Source organism: Myxine glutinosa, chromosome 1 (genome assembly GCF_964187855.1).
Source record: "Myxine glutinosa chromosome 1, kmMyxGlut1.1, whole genome shotgun sequence".
Classification (NCBI taxonomy): Eukaryota; Metazoa; Chordata; class Myxini; order Myxiniformes; family Myxinidae; genus Myxine; species Myxine glutinosa.
Genome location: NC_136261.1, coordinates 357,624,619 through 357,644,869, shown reverse-complemented (window position 1 = coordinate 357,644,869; position 20,251 = coordinate 357,624,619). Strand labels below are relative to the sequence as shown.

General features: G+C 41.2%; 1 protein-coding gene across 3 annotated transcripts in view; it reads right to left on the bottom strand.

The window, feature by feature from the left end:
- The window catches only part of POLE2 (DNA polymerase epsilon 2, accessory subunit), a 45,977-nt gene that overhangs the window by 21,173 nt on the left and 4,553 nt on the right, over window positions 1-20,251 (bottom strand). For 2 of the 3 annotated variants that reach the window (XM_078769941.1, XM_078769940.1), the window contains exons 3-8: window positions 17,845-17,920; window positions 17,560-17,637; window positions 15,499-15,592; window positions 15,251-15,325; window positions 8,293-8,376; window positions 3,478-3,531 (exon numbers count right to left, since the gene is read on the bottom strand). In XM_078769941.1, the coding sequence (XP_078626067.1) occupies window positions 3,478-3,531; window positions 8,293-8,376; window positions 15,251-15,325; window positions 15,499-15,592; window positions 17,560-17,637; window positions 17,845-17,920 (461 nt within the window). Of the gene's footprint in view, window positions 1-3,474; window positions 3,532-8,292; window positions 8,377-15,250; window positions 15,326-15,498; window positions 15,593-17,559; window positions 17,638-17,844; window positions 17,921-20,251 lie in introns of all 3 variants that reach the window. The other variant, XM_068099321.2, reaches the window with a different exon arrangement.

Sequence of the window (20,251 nt, the reverse complement as noted above, 5' to 3'; positions counted from 1 at the left end):
AATGTGTCTGTCTTGTCGCCATCTGTTCATTTATATCTCAGCTCATCTTTGTCAACACTCAGCCCATCATTCTTTGCCAATCACTCATCTTTCCCTTCCACATCGGATGTATGATGCCAGCATAGGTACTGTGGAGTGTTAAGTCATTGATAAGGTTCTGAGGGCAGGTCTGTCACGTTGCGGATACCAGGGAATGCAGACGTGCTGCAATTGTTTTGTGTGTGTGTATGTGTATGTGTGTGTGTGTGTGTGTGTGTGTGTGTGTGTGTGTGTGTGTGTGTGTGTGTGTGTGTGTGTGTGTGTGTGTGTGTGTGTGTGTGAATGATCTGGTGTGTTTTGTTGGTGAGTGGTGAAGGGTATAAAGGTGGGTGTTTGAGTGTTCCACCATGTTTGTTTGGTGCTGTGGATTCTGGATGTGGAGGTGTTGTTGTTGTTGTTCGCACTGGCTGGGGGTGGGGGTATGTATGCATCCAGGTGCAGTTGCTGCATGTGGATGTGTATGTGCCCCTGCTGGCCCACTTTAGCTGACTGTATCGAGGTTGAAGGGCCAAAACGGGATGATGCTGAGGACCTCAACTGAGGACCCGGTCAGTGCGGCACACTTGTGACCAGGTGTGTTTTGAACTTTATATATATATATATATATATATATATATATATATATATATATATATGCCATTTAATGTTTTTCTCTGCCTTTTAATACCTGTTTGGCTTGCCATTGTAAATACTTGCATTTTTCTTATTGCCAGTAAAGGACATTTCTTTAAGAAACCGTTTCATGACTTATTACGTCTGTTCTGATGGCAGCATAAGACTGCTGAGGTGTTTGACCAGCTAGGATTATAAAAGTTCAATCTCAGATGCAGGTATGTGACGTTGGTTCCGCTCGGCTATCTGACTAAGGCCTGTTACGTAACCGCCAGCATGGTTCCCCTTTTGCCTCGCTTAACTCACCGGCGCGGTTTGATGTTGGGCACCTAAATCCGGCTGGAGGTGAGAGTTACAAACGGCGTCCGTGATCTCAAAGACATGCCATCCTGTTGGAGTTATCCAGAGGCGATGTCCCGCCACAAAAACTATCACAATAAAATATAAAAAAATAGACCCGATTGGGCTGACTGTCATCTCTTGAGGTTGTGGTTCAGACCTCTGCTGATTTTTGGGGACCTCCCCTGGGAGTCCACGATCCGAAATCGAAAAGGCCAAGACTGAGCAATCTTGCGAACCATTGAGTCGAAGGTTTTCTGGGTAATCGGTGGGTAAATAAGGGATGAGTAGGGATCTGAACTTTCAGCGGGTAACCACCCCCTGGGAGCCCCCATGATCTTAAAAAAACAAAAAAACAAGTACAGATACATTCAAAGTACACCGCCCCCATGCCAAATAATTAAACATCCTACAGCGCGGCAATACCGCAGTGCAGCTCATAGAGGCTGCATTGGGAGGGAGAGGTGTACACTAATTGATTGATTAATTGTATAATTAAAAGCAATAAAAGATTATCACAAAATATTTTCTTAATCAATTGGCTAATAGCATAACTAAACCACTAGTGCTTCATCTGAAGATGCATCTTTTAGAAATTTAATTAAATAAGTCATTAATAAAAAATTAAATAATTAATTGATTAATCAATAAATAAAATTAATCGATTAATCAATAAATAATTAATCGATTATTTGATTAATCGATAAATCAAAAATATCCTTGATAGCCACATCATTTGGTCACTGTCATGTCCAAATATTAGCTTCCCAGCTCAAAAGGTGCCTGAGATATTGGCCAAATGAGAAAGAAAATAAATAAATGATTAATAATGAAAATAAATAAATAATAATCATTAAAAATTAAATTATTAATCAATTCGGTCACAGAACACATAAACCACCACCATTTCATCAGAATCTGTAACTGATTTTTTTTTTCTTTAGTAATTAATCGAATAATTAAATAATTAATCGATTAATTGATTAATTGATTAACTAATAAATCAAAAATAGCCTTTGCAGCCAAATCACCTGGTCATTGGCATGTCCAAATATCAGCTTCCTAACTCAAAAGGTGCCTGAGTTAATGGTCAGTAGAGAAAGGAAATTTAATTAATTAAATAAGTACTTAATTAATCGCTAATAATTAAATAACTCAATTAATTGATTAATCAAAAAACAAAAAATACCGTTTTTGACAAAGGACTTGCTCACTATTGTGCCGCAAATTTCAGCTTCCTAACTCAGGGGATGGCTGAGATATCGCCTGGACAAACAAACAAGAAAACAAGAAAACAAAAAAGAAAACAACCAGAGTGAAAACTGAGTATTCCCTTTCAGCGTGCGTCACTGCCGAGGCCCCTTCGGTGCCCAGCAATGACGTTTTGCAATGCCTGGAGATGGCATAGGAAAGGAGCGGTGTAAAAAAAAAAAAAAAAAAAAATCGAAGCCCAAGTGATTGCGCGGAATACCGATTTGTAATGAGGTTTCCAGTTTCAGAACAATCAGCCGGGTGATAAGGGAGGAGTAGAAAAAAATAGCAAAAAGTTAACGGACTGATGGACATCCGGGCATGACCCATTTTATAAGTTCATCTTTTTGAGAATCAAGACGAGATTAACTAAAGGCTGTGGACTGGCATCACAGGAAAACCAGACCAAGCATGACGAGCACGAGCAGATTACCCCCTCACAAAATGTTAATAATGAATCATTATGGTGACCGATAGCGACACGGCAATTCTTCTTCGCTTAGATGGACTTCAAGCATAAAATTCAAATCCTTAGGATTGCTGTTTTCAGGTGGATTTAACTCACAAACTATGGGATATAATACAGTCAACAAAGCTAATAAAGCTAATAATAGTCGATAAAGTTAATAATAGATGATGAACCTAATAATAGTCGATAAAGCTAATAATACAGTCGATAAAGCCAATAATACAGTCGATGAAGCTAATAATACAGTCGATAAAGCTAATAATACAGTCGATAAAGCTAATAATAGTCGATAAAGCTAATAATAGTCTTTTTAAGCTAATAATACAGTCAATAAAGCTAATAATACAGTCGATAAAGCTAATAATACAGTCGATAGAGCTAAAAATAGTCAATAAAGTAATGTAAGACACATGCTTGATGTCATTGCTTTTGAATGTACCAAACAATCTATTTATGTGGAGTCTTTTTGCTTTATTAGACGTCGACTTTATTAGATGCCATCAAATATAATCGTGTAAAGCAGGCAAGAATAATTTTAAAGCTGCAGAAGGTTTCTATAAACATTACGACTCGCAAGTATCTTTATGCCTCAAGATACAGGGGTGATCAAACTCACAACAGAAACAAAAGTTATTTCAAGGAAAGTTTCACTATCTCACAAATTCCTCAATTTTAAACAGGCCTCAACATCTGGATATAAAAGCCCTTATAATTAATCGAACTGCCAAATGAGATAGGTAAACACTCAGAAAACAAAAGGATATCACATTTTTCAGGTCGAGCTGCACCGTCCCCGTCGGATCCTCCAAGTAGAACTTCCCCTGAAAGAAGACAAGCATAGAGGCCACGTGAGTCACTGATGGCACAAAATGAAAGCCCAAACCATCAATGAAAGAGGAAGAGAAAAATGTTATCCTTCAGTTCAATAAATGTAATTTCCTAATGGATTATATCGCAAATGCTTCCTTTGCAGTCCAGCAAACAATTCCCCATACTTGAGTACGTGTTTTGCATTTTATTTGTACTAGCAACGGTACCCGCCCTATGGGCGGGGCTTCAATTGGGAGGCCCAAATGAAAAGGTAAAATATCAGATTTTGGTGAAGTTGTTGGTGTGCCTCCGAGACACGTGTGCAGCTGTGTCACGTCCTTGTTCACCAGATCTGTAATTCTCGGACTGCCTCCGAGACTGGTGTGCAGCTGTGTCACGTCCTTGTTCACCAGATCTGTATTCCTCGGACTGCCTCCGAGACTGGTGTGCAGCTGTGTCACGTCCTTGTTCACCAAATCTGTATTCCTCGGACTGCCTCCGAGACTGGTGTGCAGCTGTGTTACGTACTTGTTCCTGCCTCCGATAGTCCTCGTCTAGGCGAGCCTTCTTTCTTGCAACAGCTTCCTTGGACGTTTTCGTTAATGAGGCTTTCCGTTTGGGGGCATTTTACCGGTTTATCTGAAACGGTACCTGCCCAGAAACACGTACCAGAGAAAACAAATCGTTTTGGCAATGGCCTCTCCAATATTCGATGTGTTCACGGTTTGAATTACGTAACGTAAAGTTTGTGACGATATTTTCATTGTGACGATGTTATGACGATGTTTGTGTTCACGGTAGTGTTTGATGTGACGGTGTGAACGTAATTTCGTAATGTTTTTCGTTTCTATTTTCATAATTGTTTAATGTTTCATGAACGTTTAATGAGCGTAAGAATAATGTTTAATGATCATTAAATGAATGAATGAATGAACGAATGTTATGAATAATGCCATGGCGTCGCGTTGGCAGCAGTGACAATATTAAAATGTTTGCCAAGAACTTCAAAGAGAGAAAAGGAACTTTTATCAGCAATGTCGTCTATCCTGAAATTCTAAGCTGAAGAAGAGGTACAAAATCATTCCATTTTTTTTCCTAAAGAAACGCGTACAGTTGATATCACGATTTGAAACACGATGGAATAATATTTACCGATATGAACAGTGATGTGGTTTTTTAAAATTGAAATTCTAAAAATACTGCTTAGATTTTGATGATTTGCGTGTGATATTTAACGGACGTGTATATAAATCGCGCCTCCAAATTGAAGCCCCGCCCTTAGGGCGGGTACCGTTGCTCGTCAAATATAATGGCGATACAACAATTTTTACCACTTTGCTGTGAAGAACGGGAATATAGGGGGAGGAGCGTGTTAATATGTCTGGTTGAAGGCTTTGGGTGGTGAGGGGGCTTGAAGCCAGATTTTAATCTTACAGCTGCCATATCGGTGCTCACCATCACTGCGATGCGAAGCGAAAGACGCCTCAGAGCTGTCACATTCACAATCGCTATGTCGTATGTACTCCCGATACGTGTTTCCTTCATTGTAAAAACTACCAAAACAACAGTTAAAAGGATTTTGAGCCGATAGGTGTTACGGCCTTGGCAAGATCGATGGAGACAGCGATCTGTTAGCATATACACCGCCCAAATAGTTATGTGGAATTCTCTCATGTAGAGATTAAACATCGTTTGAACTTTGGCCGAGGTCATTATTTACTTTTAATGATATTTATATACGAATGATGTTTAATGACGTTTATATTGGTTTTGGGTCGTCCTTTCCGCATATCTCGTGGGATTGTGAGTTGGAGACACGGCCGTGATGGCGGGGAGGGGGTGGAATTCTCTCAAGCAGGGATTCAACCCATGTCCTTATAAAAGGTCTTTGTCCGAGGTCACCGAGTCCGATCGGTGCAGCCGTGCAGCGATTGGTGCAGCCGTTCGTGCGGCACCCGGGAAAACAACATCATCACAATGAAAACATCGTCACAATGAACATTATGCGAACGCGATTGTTATGCGAGAGGCCAAAGCTGAAAATGGAAAAACTAAATAGCCTATTTTACTCCTGGAGATCGCAGGATTACCCACCCAAAATATCGTTGCGATTGGTTCAGCAGTTTTTGCAGTACCTTCAAATGGACAGACAGACGGACGGACATTTGGTGAATTATAGTAAGATAAAAGCTCCTCCAAGAACAAGTTTCCTTTATGATGTTACGTAACTGTTTATTCTCAATTGCAAGCAAGGGAAAAGCAGGGTCAAGGGACAAAATAGAGGGGGACTTGGAGAAATTAGGGCAAAGGAAGGACATAGGAGGTGAATAAGATGGATACAGCCACAAACTCCCAATCGCAGAAGTGAAAGGAAAAACTGGAAACCCGGAATGAGGTGGGCTTAAAAAAAGTTAACGGGGGTAAAAAAAAAAGAAGAAAAAAAGATGGTCGTGGATGGGGATGTCCTGATATGGTGGTGAGCAGTTATCTTGAGACTCTGAAAGGGAGAGTGACATTGAAGAGAATGTGGAAGTTGGTTTCACAGGTGGGGGGGCTGGGGGGGGGGAGCGGTGGAAGAGGACCGAATGAGTAGAGGTGAGCAGTCATCCAAGAAGGGGTTATTGGCAGACTGGGTGCGCTCTGAAAAGACCTGAAGAGGACAGAACACGGAAAGGGCAGAGGGTGCAAGACCAGAAAGAACGCTGTAGAAGGCAGATAAACCACCGACCAGTCTGCGATGGGAAAGTGATATAGGTCCGTAGTCTCAGCCTCATCACTGGAGATTCCAATTATTTGGAAGCCCTTGGATGCCACGGAGTGAAGGTGAGCAAGGTGCGAGTCAGGAAAACCAGCCCAGAGGGGAGTGCAGTACTGTACTCCATAATCGTGTTAACATCAGGGTGGAGAGAAAAAGAGAAGGTGGATGTAGACAGACAAACAAGAGATGCATGTAACGATGAGGGTTAAGGGAAAACGCAAGGGGTGGACAAGATGGATACAGAGGCAAAATTTTGGGAGGGGTAGGAGTGGTTTGACAGGTGAAGAAAATATCATGGCTTTGGATGGAGGTGGACTGAGATGGTGGTAAACAGCTGTCTTGAAGACCTGGAGAGAAGAATGAGATTGAAGAGAGTGGGGAAGGTGGTTCCACAGGTGGGAAAAAAATGAGGAACAAATGAGTGGAGTGAGCAGTGGTTCTGGATTTAGGCAGTTTCATTAGGAGGGAGTTGCGGGTGGACCACGTGCATCCTGCAGATTCCTGGATGGGACAGAGCACGGATAGAGCAGAAGGTGCAAGACCAGAAATGAGGGTGAAGAAAACAGAGACCACCAACATGTCGGCAATGGCAAAGTGATAGGCTCCAGCCTTGACAGGGAAAGAAGGAAAGGTTCCGTTGAGATCCACACTTTGGCTATGAGTGTCGAGGAAATCCGTAAGCTCCGTGTGGAGTTGGCCTTGGATTCCATAGGCAGACAATTTGGAGAGCAAGGCAGGATGCCAGACTGTATCCTTTGCCTTTTCTCCGAGTTCTTCCTCAATAACATATTCCTATCTCTTCCTTTTAATCAATTCCAATTCCCTCAATTCACCTCACTCTCCATCAAGTATAATATATGTAAATGGGGTCCATTAATGTATCGAGTAAGGGGCTGCGATGAGGATCAGAGCAATTTTTAACCAAATGGCCTTTTCATATGCATTATGTTGCTCGTTTAACTTCCTACTAAAAATATCAGATAGAGAGACAAAGAATTGAGATTTTAAAAAGTATTGTATGCATTGGGTGCAAAAAGAAACAAAAACAGTTAACAGAGGATGGGTATTGGAGACAATTGGATGAGGTCACACTCTGTGGTGTATGAAGGTGAACGGAGGTTATGTTTTCACCCGTTTGTTGGACTGTGAGCAGAATCTCAAAGTAGTGGACAGATTCAGACAAAACTGGTGGGACAGGTTGTGTGTGTGACAAGGAAGAATTTATTCTAGTTTCGTGAAGATTTGAATCTGGATTCAGGTTTGCGAATTTTTAAGTGACTCTTCACTATTGAGAGATGGGGCCAAAAACGACATGTAGCACGATATCTGAAAAAGTTATGGACGAGTTATGACAAAACTTGGTGGATGAGTTGGGTAGGTGACAAGAACAAGCCGGTTAGATATTGGTTCAGCTCTGGTAGCAGATCCGGCCTTTGGGTCGGCTACAAAACGTAAACTATTCAGTCTGGCTCCAACGAGTGCCGTTCTAGTATTAACACATTTTACAGCAAAAGTGAAGATAAACAAAAATGACTGACTCCTTCTCCATTTAGGGACCACACTAGTATTTTTTTAAATTACATACATCGAAGTACATCTTTTCTTTTTTTTTTTCTTTTTTTTTTAAGTACAAGGAGCAGTGAGGTGGCAGATAGTAAAATGTAATGTACAAACATTGGAATAGTGGGGCCACGTTTGGATAAAACAAGTAAAGAAATGAACGAATCGGAAAAGAGCAAGGGGAGGTGACGAAATACAGTCATATGCTAGTGACAGGGTTGGGATAATGGGGGTACAAAAGATCACAGGTTGGGATGGAGGATGGCAGGAGTTTCGTGTTTTATGGCTGGTTTAAGGATCTCCACCCCTCCCCTCCCCCTTCCCCATGTTGAATGAATAATAATAAAAAAATTCACATATTAAATTAAAATGAGATTTCAAAAATAAATTCTGAATCAATTGTAGAATACCAAATGAAAAGCCAGTTCTTAAATATTGATAAGAAAAAAATTACCTCCTTAATCTGAGTGAGCATTCCCAGAAGAATCACTTCCTTCAAATTTGTCGTTGTTCCCAACAAAAATTCCACTGTCCGCAACTGGAAAGAGATCACCATCGATCAGTTTGGTGATGAGAAAATGCGTACATTGCAAATGATGACCAATTGCAGTAGCAAAGACAGTACTTTTAAAATACATTGATTAGCATGCAGTTATACTTTTGGTAATATTGATTAGAAACACAATTACATGTTAAAAAAAAATCGAATTAACAATTATAAATGCACAACCATTGCTAACTGCAGAGATGCCAACACCATTTGCAAGTATTTCAGAAGCAGATCTGGGCTGGCGGTACCTAGAGGTATGCATACTCGCCGCTACGCTGCCTCGCCTGGGTATGAATCTTGACCCAGTTAGCCCGTCTCCTGCTGTAATCACTTCTGTGTGTCAATTTGTCCGGGCCATAACATTTTTACCATTTGGTTTGTCATCAAATTTTTTTTTAAAGCTTTATTATGATAATATGGAGAAGACAAATTAATAATTTGGTCAAAAGGTCAAAGGTCAAGGTTGCGTAAAATCACTAATTTTCACCCGATTGACCTGAAAATTATAGAATTTGCATATTGTGTCACTGAATTGGTTCACCAAAAGCTAGAAGCCGATTGTTTTTTGTTTTTTTTAGATCAAAAGGTCAAAGGTAAAGGTTGCATAAAATCACCAATTTTCATCCGATTGGCCTGACATTTTAAGAATTTGCATATTGGGTCACTGAATTGGTCCACTAATCAAAACCTAGAAGCCGATTTTTTTTTATATCTAAAGCTCAAAGGTCAAGGCTGCACAACATCACCAATTTGAATTTTGTATTTTTTAAAAACCGTTTGTTATTTTTAGCATATGCAAGAAGAAGAAGACGTCTGAATACAAACAGATGCGGATGGGCTTTGCATTTTCAGATGCTTTCTAGTTTGTAAACTGTCATCGTGGTGTTTCACAAGTAGGGCAAGGCATAAATATGTGTGCCGTCCCTCGGATGGACATCAAGACCGAGTGTGCCATCTGCTTGCATTTGTTTGTGGACGTTAAACGGACACGATAATGAAATTTTTAATATATATGTTTAAGACGACGATATCCCTGACCCATTAGCACAAGAAAACATTTTGAGAGAAAAATAAGCTGGATAATCTTTTTTTTTTAAATGGACTATTTTCACTTCTGTCTCTTCACGTGTAGTGGGGCGGCTTAGCCCAAATATTCAAAAGAATTGTGCATTTTGTGATACAAGCACCAAATTTGGCACAAATGTACATTAATATGTTGCGAACATTTTCAGATATTGGGCCACTTGAAATTCCGTAATTTTTTTTTTCAAATTTTTTCAAATTTCGTAATTTCAAATTTTTCGGGTGACACCGTCACAATTTCGGTCTTCGAGGCCGGCCGATAGGCAAAGTGTGACCGGAAGGGACGAGGTTCTCCTGACCACGTGGCCCTCGATCTGGGAAGCGAGAGGCGTTCCATTAGTGGACGCGCCCCTCACGCCCGACTTTTGGGCGGCCCCGGCAGGCCGTTTGTTTTGACGTTCCGTGACAGGCCCCGCACCCCCACCTCCGGGCCGACCGGAAGCTTGTGCTGAGTACATCATACCTGAACAACTCAGTAAGGCAGAACACAGCAGTGCACACGAGGGTGACCCCTTCAGTGCATAAACCAATTAACCTGTCCACTGCAGGGCATATAGAAATGAAGTTATTTTCTGCATATAATAATAATATAAGTTCAGTTCTATATAACAATTTCTGTTATCACCACTACCACTACAACTACCACTACTACAAGCTTTGTCTGGAATTTTGTGGACTAACAGACAAACGGACATACAGACAAGCTGGGATCAAAACATTACCTCCTTCCACCATTGAGTGTAGAGGTAAACATCATGGAAATTATATCATGCCCTAGATTTAATTCATGCTTACCCGTGTATTTGCTTCACTGGTTCACAAGGTCTTTTGCATACATGTAATTCAGACTCTCGTCTTCATTGCTGACCACACAATGTTCGCAACATATTAATGTACATTTGTGCCAAATTTGGTGCTTGTATCACAAAATGCACAATTCTTTTGAATATTTGGGCTAAGCCGCCCCACTATATCGGCCGGCCTCGAAGACCGAAATTGTGACGGTGTCACCCGAAAAATTTGAAATTACGAAATTTGAAAAAATTTGAAAAAAATAATTACGGAATTTCAAGTGGCCCAATATCTGAAAATGTTCGCAACATATTAATGTACATTTGTGCCAAATTTGGTGCTTGTATCACAAAATGCACAACAGGTTTGCTATGCTGCTACACTAGTGACGTCACGGGCACACAACTCATTGACGGACGTGTACGTCTGTTTCATCACAGGCTATTCTAGCGTTCAAGGTTCCTAATGTGCCAAGCTGTTAACTGTTCGAATCGTTGGGAAATTTCCCCATACAACTCGGAAGTGGTTTTTTGCATTCTTGACCCACTAAATGATCGTCAACCATCGTGTGTTTTGTGGTTGAAAAACCTAGGAACAACCTAATTCAACATCAAAAAGTATGTTCATTCAAAATATCGTGTTATTTACGAAGACCACTTCGAGCCGTCGGCGTTCATATTTGATCAACAGGCTCACTACCTGGGAAACAAGCCTCGGAAATTGCTGAGACACGATGTCGTGCCGACACTTCAGCCACAAATCCTACACTGTGTCCCCATGACGACCCTTTACGGTTCAGACATTATGCCCAAATACAAAGACAATAAGACATATTATTTTAACTCTTTTTTCCATATTATCCTTTGCAACTCTGTTGATGTCACGAGTTGCGTCGACAGTCCAATAATTATGCACATACTACTCCTACATTGTATTCAGCGTATATAGTAGAGAGGTAGGTACTGCTACGCCCTGCTCCCACCTACTCCCACACTCCCACACTCCCGGTCGTTCAACTCGACACGTTCTTTTCACGATTTTTGCAATGAACAATTTCTTTCCCATGAAGATATATAATCAAAACGGTTCTTTCACTTTCGCTCCCAGTAAGTTAAGATAAAAAAAAGTCATTGATTGATTGGGATATTATTGCTTTCGGCTTCTCGGTCTTTACCCTCCAGAGCTGTCTGCCTGGCTAACTAGCTAGTATTGTGCCGTTGCCGGCAGAGTGCTAGACACAGGCGAGACACAGGTGAGACTTAAGTGTCGATTTGAAGCCAGGCCAATATGAGCCAAGCTCAGAGCTAGTCCTCAAGTAGTTATCTCCGTCCCGATCTGGAAGTAAACACACGATCATGAAGATTCGCCGGCTTCATAATACTCGTATTTCAATAAAATTGTGATTTTGAGTTTCCACCCGAACGACGCCGCTTTTATCAATCGTAAGGTGGGTGGGGAGTTTCATAAATGTCTCGATACAATTATGATTTTGATTTTTAGATTTGTAAGCGTTTCATATCTGCCCTTTCTCGCCGGCAGATTAGTCTATTGGTTATCACGTTAGATTGGTCAATATGTGTTACATCACGAGTATTTTCAACATTGTAAGAGTATTTTGTTATATTACTGCTACAGTATTAATTTGCGATTGGAATGATGCCGTTTGGAATGAAAATATAGAGAGATTGAGTTTAAACAACAACAACATGCATTTTAAAGGCCATTTTCCTTGCTAGAGCGGGGGTTAGCCTTGCGGTCCCCATGACAATCTTCTCCATTTTGCCCTATTTTCTGCATCTCTCCTTGTTAACCCCCTTGCCCGCATTTCTTCTTCCACCATCTTTAGCCAAGTCTTTCTCGGTCTTCCCCGTCTTCTACTTCCTTCTACATTCATTTCCATCACTCTTCTCAACCAGTCACTTTCATCCTTCCTCAACACATGACCAAACCATCTCAACCTGTTCCTCTTCACAGCATCAATCACAGGCTCTATTCCCATCATCTTTCGCAATTCATCATTTGTCTTCCTCTCTCTCAATGATACTCCGCACATCCGTCGAACCATTTGCATTTCCACCCTTTCCAACCTTCGTTGCTGCTCTACGTTCATTGAGTTTATTGAGATATTGAGTGATATTGAGATACGATATGAGAGGGTGATATGAGAGTGATACGAGAGGGTGATATCGAGTTTAAAGCAGAGTGAGGAAATCCCGTAAGGGTTTCCAACTGTGACATTCGCGGATTCGGCATATTTTATAAACAAATCTTAAATTACATATTTTGAAACAAAATATTTTGTAACGTGAAATTTAAAAGAAATGCGTTTGTGCTAATTTGGCTAGTAAATTGACACAAGGTGCACAATTTTGAGTTCCATGCAAGTGATGTCACGCAAATAGACGGAAGTAGCTCATTTGCATAACGGAAGTGAAAATAGTCCAATTTTAAAACACGATTATCTGGCTTATTCTCCCCAAAAATATTTTTGTGCTGATGGGTCAAGGATATCATCCTCTAAAACATTTCTTCCAAAAAAAATTCATTATTGGGTCCCTTTAAAGATCCCAGTTATTGCTAGCACCATTAGTAAATTATAAATTCCTGCCCTAACCTAACGAGGGCATTGCATCAGCAGCACAGCCACATATTCAACCGATAGTGCTACCCACAGCCTTGTGCTGCATATGAAAAAAAGAACTGTCAAAAAGGGAAAACTTGTAATTAGAAACCAACTTCAGGTGTAATTGACATGTACACCCCATCTCGATAGTTGTGTGTAATAATTTTTCATTTCGTGCAAGGTTCACAATTTTTTGTGTAAGATTTATTTCTCGAAAACGTTATAAGAAATGAAACGTTACGTTTCACTAATGAAAAGGTAGGAGTCGATTAGTTTTTTTTAGATCAAAAGGTCAAGGTTTATTTTTGTATACCAAGTCGAGGCCCGTGTAACTAACACATAGAACATATAAAAAAGTGAGAGGTAGACAAGGGGGAGAGAGAGGGATAGCACAACAACAGTAGGGAACAGGGACATTGGGAGATCTGTGGAAGGGAGAGAGCTGGGGCGGGGTACACGGGATAAACAAGATGGACACTACAAGTACTTTCAGGAAATAAAACGGAATTTGAAGGAGGTAGATTTAGCGTGGAATAACCGAGGTAGAAAAGATCAAAGTTTTGGAGAGGGGAAGATAAGAGATGGTGGTGAACAGCTGTTTTGAAGACCTGGAGGGAGGAGTGGAATTGAAGAGAGTGTGGGAGATTGTTCCAGAGGTGGGAAAAAAGAGGAATGAAAGAGTGACGGTGAGCAGGGAGTCTTGATTTTGGCAGTTTCACCAGAAAAGGGTTGCTGACAGGTCTCGTGCGTCCTGCAGAAATATTGGGGGGAAAGAGCACAGACGGAGCAGGGAGTACAAGGACGGAGAGGAGTCGGTAGAAGATAGAAAGACAGCCAACCTGCCTGCGGTGAGAGAGAATGTTTCAGCGAGCGGGTGTATGTTTAATTGCTCAACCAATTAGGAAACGTTCCGGGCAACAATTTCTGTCATGTGTTTAAAATTAACAATTATACATTTTATTTCAGAAAATATCACACTTTGAATTTTTTTTCATTTATGGAATTCAATGTCTTAAAGACTTAAACCATAGATAAGTCGATTCTGAGTACCAGTTGAGGCCTGCACTTCCAGGAAAAAAAGCATCGACTTGTACACCGAAAAATACAGTACAATAATTGAAATATTCCTAGTATTAAATAAATAAATAAATAACATTGATCACTACTTTTATACATTTTGAATTTTCTGTGATGCTCTCAAATGTTAATTATTCGTAGCCTACCCAAATGCCCTCAACGCCACAAAGTTAAACTCATTTGGAATGTTAGCTTACCCTGTATTTTGTGAATTTAAGTAGTTTACGCAAAAAAAGAGTGGCATGCAAAGATAAAATACAGGATTTTGCAAAAAAAATTTTTTTTAAAGCCCCAAGTGGGCTGACGGTCATCTCTTGAGGTTGTCACTCAGACCTCTGCTGATTTTTTGGAGCCGGGGGCCCTGGGAGCCCCCCACTCACACCCTGATAGGAAATCGAAAAATCAAAGACTGAGCGATCTTGTGGACCATCAAGTACAAGGGCTGTATCAGGTTCCAAAGTAATCGGTTGTCAAATAAAGGACCACGTAGGGATCTGGAGTTTCAGGGGGTTCATACCCACCCCCCCGCCCCCCGAGCCCCCATCATACCAAAATACCCAATTTTGTGTCTGTCTGACTGACTGTTTTTTTTTGACCGTGATACATTCGGTAGTTACTTATGCCATCGCAACAAAACTTGACAAGAGAAGTGAGGGTCACACAATGGAGGTTGTTACCACTTAATTTGCCTCCCTACCCAAGGGGTTCTAAATCCTTGGACAAACACTGTAACCGTAAATAAATAGCTTTTGGTGTTCGTGGGGGCAAGCCTACCAGATGTAAAAAATATTATAAACCACAAACATGTGTGATTACCTTTTTAAACAGTCGCTACTGGTTTCACACTAAACTGAAAGACATTTGGAGGGAACCTGACATCCGTGAGGCAATCTATGCTTATCTCGTCCATCACAGACGAACGGACCTGAGCGTAGATCTACTGTAAGCTATATACCCCACTGAGATTAATAACACGACTGTTCCTGCAGCTTCCGTGAGGAGTGGGTGCACTAATGATCCTAAATCGAAAAATCGAAATCCGAGCGATTATGTGGGCGACTGTCTTGTGTCAAGTTTCAGAACGATCAGCTGAATGATAACGGAGGAATAGCAAAAATAGCAAAAAAGTTAAAGGACAACCGAACAGACAGACATCCGGCCATCAGGACCCATTCTATAAGTTAATCTCTTCGAGAATCGAGATATGACCTAAAAAGTGGACGGTAGGCATTGCTCCCAGTTTTGTGTGCAGCACGAATATCCTCAATAGGCAACTTGCAGTCACACCTGGAATTGGGTCTTTGCCTTATGATTCCCTGTGCTGATAGCGGCCGGAGAGAAGAGCTCGTGCCTTTGCATGCACTGCAAGAGGCAGGGCGGGGGGGAGGGGGGGGGGTTGGGGGGGGGGTGGGGGGGAGGGGGAAACATTGATTAATACAATCGCCTACTTGCAACTAATACCAAGAGCGCCCTGGTTTTGTTCTTCAAATGTTTAAAATGGTTTCAAGACACTGCTGAACGGAGCAAGTGTGCACCTGCTGAATAATGCAGAACCTTTCACGGAAGACCTCTGCCTTGTTCTGCGGAGATCCCAGTAGGTTGGGCTGTGGATGGTGTGTCATAGCTATACTGTGCGGGACAAATGGGGGTTAAAAATTAAAAAGGGTCACAATAAGTAACATTGCATGCACCTTTTAACATCAATATTTTGGCAACCAAAGATAAATAAGGAGCATGTTCCACTGGGAATATGATATTGGTGAATATCCTACACCGCACCATGCAGACTCAGTGCGGTTGTGGGTAGAGTATTTCTCTACCTCTGGGAGGTCACAGTTTTATTCCAACCCTGGCTGAGTCATACCGAAGACTCCCAATGGTATGTGCTGCTTCCTCGTTTGACGTTCAATATTTTAATGATATACCAAACACAAGAAAGCACAGGATGGTGCAAGGAGGGGAGAGAGCTCTCCCTCAAAATACCCCACCAACTGAAGAGAAAGGGCGCTACCACTATATGGTGCTGCCAGCACCCAATGGATTCTGGGAAGTAACTTCCCCCAAGGTCAACGGCTGTGTTTGTCTTAAGTCAAGTCTGGTGTTTTCTTGTGTTTCTGTCTGCATGTCTGTACAAGACAGCTGTTCTATGCCCTTAGAGACTGCAGCAAAAAATAAACAAACAGAAAAAACTGAAATTTAATTCAAGGAAAATATTTCATCCAAATCAGTTTACAGCAATAAATTACAGAAAATTAGCGATATTTACATGGAGAGATACATATTTACATGGAGAGAATTGGGGCCTTCCCACGGTTGTGATTAGCCCATTGATTGGGCAAATAAAGTTCACGCAAGTGTGCCCTGGTTCTTCGAAGACACGCACCGTTGGGTGATTGTACGATGTAAGAGCGGTTTTGTTGCAGCGTGTCACAACTTTCCCATATTGAACACCGCTCCTTTCCTATGCCATCTCCAGGCATTGCAAAACGTCATTGCCGGGCACCGAAGGGGGCTCGGCAGTGACGCACGCTGAAAGTGAGTACTCAGTTTTCACTCTCGTTGTTTGTTTGTTTGTTTTCTTGTTTGTTTTTTGTTTGTTTGTTGGCTAACCCCCACTCTAGCGGGGAAAATGGCCTTAAAACGATCATTCATTCATTCAATTAAGTACTTATTCAATTAATTAAATTTCCTTTCTCTTCTGGCCATTATCTCAGGCACCTTTTGAGTTAGGAAGCTGATATTTGGACATGCCAATGACCAGGTGATTTGGTTGCAAAGGCTATTTTTGATTTATTAATTAATCAATTAATCGATTAATTCTTTAATTATTCGATTAATGACAAAAAAAATTTTTTTTTTAAGTTACAGATTCTGATGAAATGGTGGTGGTTTATGTGTTCTATGACCGAATTGATTAATAATTTCATTTTTTTATGATTATTTATTTATTTTCATTATTCATCATTTATTTATTTTCTTTCTCATTTGGCCAATATCTCAGGCACCTTTTGAGCTAGGAAGCTAATATTTGGACATGACAGTGACCAAGTGATGTGGCTATCAAGGATATTTTTGATTGTTTGACCAATCATTTCATCGATTAATTATTTATTTATTAATCGATTAATTATTTATTGATTAATCAATTAATTATTTAATTTTTTATTAATGACTTCTTTAATTAAATTTTAAAAAGATACATCTTCGGATGAAGCACTAGTGGTTTAGTTATGCTATTAGCCAATTGATTAAGAAAATATTTTGTGATAATCTTTTATTGATTTTAATTATACAATTAATCAATCAATTATTGTACACCTCTCCCTCCCAATGCAGTCTCTATGAGCTGCACTGCGGTATTGCCGGGCGCCTTGGGCGCCCCGGAAATGCCGCGCTGTGGGATATTTAATTATTTGGCATGGGGGCGGTGTACTTTGAATGTATCTGTACTTGTAAATTTTTTTTTTTTTAATCAAGGCATCATATTAATCTATGAGAACAGGAACATATGTATTCACATAAAAGTTGATGAAATGCTTCAAAACCTTAGGTCGTAGTGTCCTCAAAAATGGTTTCAATCTGCCAGAGGCACTTACGGTAAAAACTTCTTTCTCTCCTGGTTGTAGACAAATCTTGGAATGTCAAAAGCTCCGATGATGTTAAAAACATTCTCTCTGCGCGTATGCAAACAACAAAAGTGAAGAGAAACATGGCGAATCCAGCGCAACGAGTGTCGTTAAAACATACAGTTTTTGTACAAGGGGAAAGTAACAAATTGAGAATAATAAAAATCTCAAATAAAATTGACAATTCACACAATTTGAATGGAAGGAGCATTTGTACAATCTCGCATTGTGGAACGGTTAATGAACCGGACATACGTTTCATCCGTAACTCCAGATGTGCACTCCTTGAAAGCTGCTTCCACTGTTGAAAGTTCAATCACGTTCGAAGATACTGCATAATTTTGTGGCAAGATGGATGAGGTGAGAAGAGTAAAAAATGGTAATAAGCATGTCGATGGGGTAAAACCAAGTCATTCGTTTGTTTGTGCACCATGCTCAACAAAAGCGTCGATTCTGCTAAAGCAGTTTTTTGGTGAGGGTTACAATGCTGGATGGGTCGCTACTCCGACACAATATCCTCGGCTGAAATTTCAGAGATTTGGAACTTAGAGGGTGCCAGCGACAACTTGCCTCCTCTTCTTGAAGGACAGTGTGGGATATTCAACACTCACGAAATCATGCCAGCAGACGAGATGCCTGGCTTAACATCACCATCCAAATAACAGCCCATACAGTCACGTGAAAAAGTAAGTACACCCCATGTAAAGTGTTGACTTTTTCAACACATTTCAACATACAGCTATTTGATCTTCATTTCAACAATACTGATAGATAAAGGTGATATAATATAACAAATATCATGAAACATTTACATTTTGTAGTCCATTGTATAATTTAAATAAACATAAATGCAAATTTCGCATGTGGTAAAAGTAAGTGCACCCCTACATTTATCACTACTTCAAATACCTAAAATTAGAATCAGGTGCACCAGCCCAGGTGCAAATGATTAGGACATCGTTAGAGAGGATCTTGGAGGAACCTGTCTTATTTAAACCTCAGACATTTAGTTTGGTTTGCTCTTTGTTGTTGAAGTGTGCAGCATCACCATGCCTAGATCAAAAGAGCTCTCCGAGGCCTTCAGAAAGAAGGTTATAGATGCCTACGAGTCTGGGAAGGGATTTAAAAAGATCTCCAAACAATTTGAAATCAATCATTCGACTGTCCGGAAGATCATCGACAAGTGGAGAAGATTCCAAACAACTGCCAACTTGTTCAGGCCAGACCGCCCCAGCACGTTCAGCCCGAGAGCAGAGCGCAAGATGCTGAAAGAAGTCTCTAAGAACCCCAGAATGTCATCACAGGACCTACAGGTAGCTCTTGCCACAGTTGATGTCAAAGTGCACGAGTCTTCCATTAGAAAGAGGCTGCACAAATTTTATCTACATGGGAGGTGTGCCAGGAGGAAACCTTTGCTGTCCAGAAAGAACATCAGGGCAAGACTAAAGTTTGCCAATGAACACAGAGGCAAAGACCAGCACTTCTGGAACAATGTGCTCTGGACAGATGAGTCAAAGGTAGGGCTATTTGGCCACAGTACCAGAAGACATGTTTGGCGAAAACCAAAGACAGCATTTGACCACAAGAACCTGATACCAACTGCAAAGCATGGTGGTGGAAATATTATGGTTTGGGGCAGCTTTGCCTAATCAGGGCCTGGGCAGCTCACCATCATAGAATCCACTATGAATTCTTCATTGTACCAGAGGGTGCTTTTTTTTTTTTTTTTTGTGTACTGAATCTAGGCTCGTGAAAGAGCTAACATTTACTTCACAAACAAATCAACCAGACAAACAAAATATATAAAAAGAGGGAGCGGAAAACAAGATGGGGAGGGAAGGGGAAGTACACAAACACAACATTTGAGAGCAGGGAGATGTGTGGAAGGGAGAGGGCTTTGGGGAGGAGGCGTGAGGAGGGGGGGGGGGGGGAGGGAGAAGTATAAAACACAAGGACACCAAGGACTTCCTGGACAGAAGTTGGTATTTCAAAAAAGTGGAATTGGGGTGAAATTAGCGGGGGTAGAAAAGATCAAGGTTTTGGATGGGGGAAGATAAGAGATGGTGGTGAACAGCTGTTTTAAAGACCTGGAGGGTAGAGTGGGATTGAAGAGAGTGAGGGAGTTTGTTCCAGAGGCAGGAGAAAAGAGGAATGAAGGAGTGAAGGTGAGCAGAGAGTCTTGATTTTGGCAGTTTGACCATAGGAGGGTTGCAGGCAGATCTTGTGCGACCTGTAGGAATATTTGCGGGACAGAGCCCAGAGAGAGCTGGGGGGGCAAGGCCAGAGAGGAGTCGGTAGAAGACGGAAAGACCACCAACCTGCCTGTGGTGAGTGAGTGGGAGGCCCTTGGAGTTAGCTTCATCGCGGGAGATTCCAATGATTCTGAACGCTTTGGTTTCAACAGCGTGAAGACGGGCTAGGTGTGAGGCAGGAGCACCAGACCAGAGGGGAGAGCAGTATTCCATAGAGCTGCGGATGAAAGCCTTGTATGTGGTGAGGAGCTCAGGTGTGCCAAGGAAGGACTTCGCACGACGGAGGATGCCCAGTCGGCTTTGGAGGCCAGATTTGAAATGTGGTTTTCCCAAGAAAGATCATGGCAGATAGTGAGACCCAAAAGCTTGAGTGACAGAACTTCTTGGAGAGGATTATTCAGAAAGTGGAT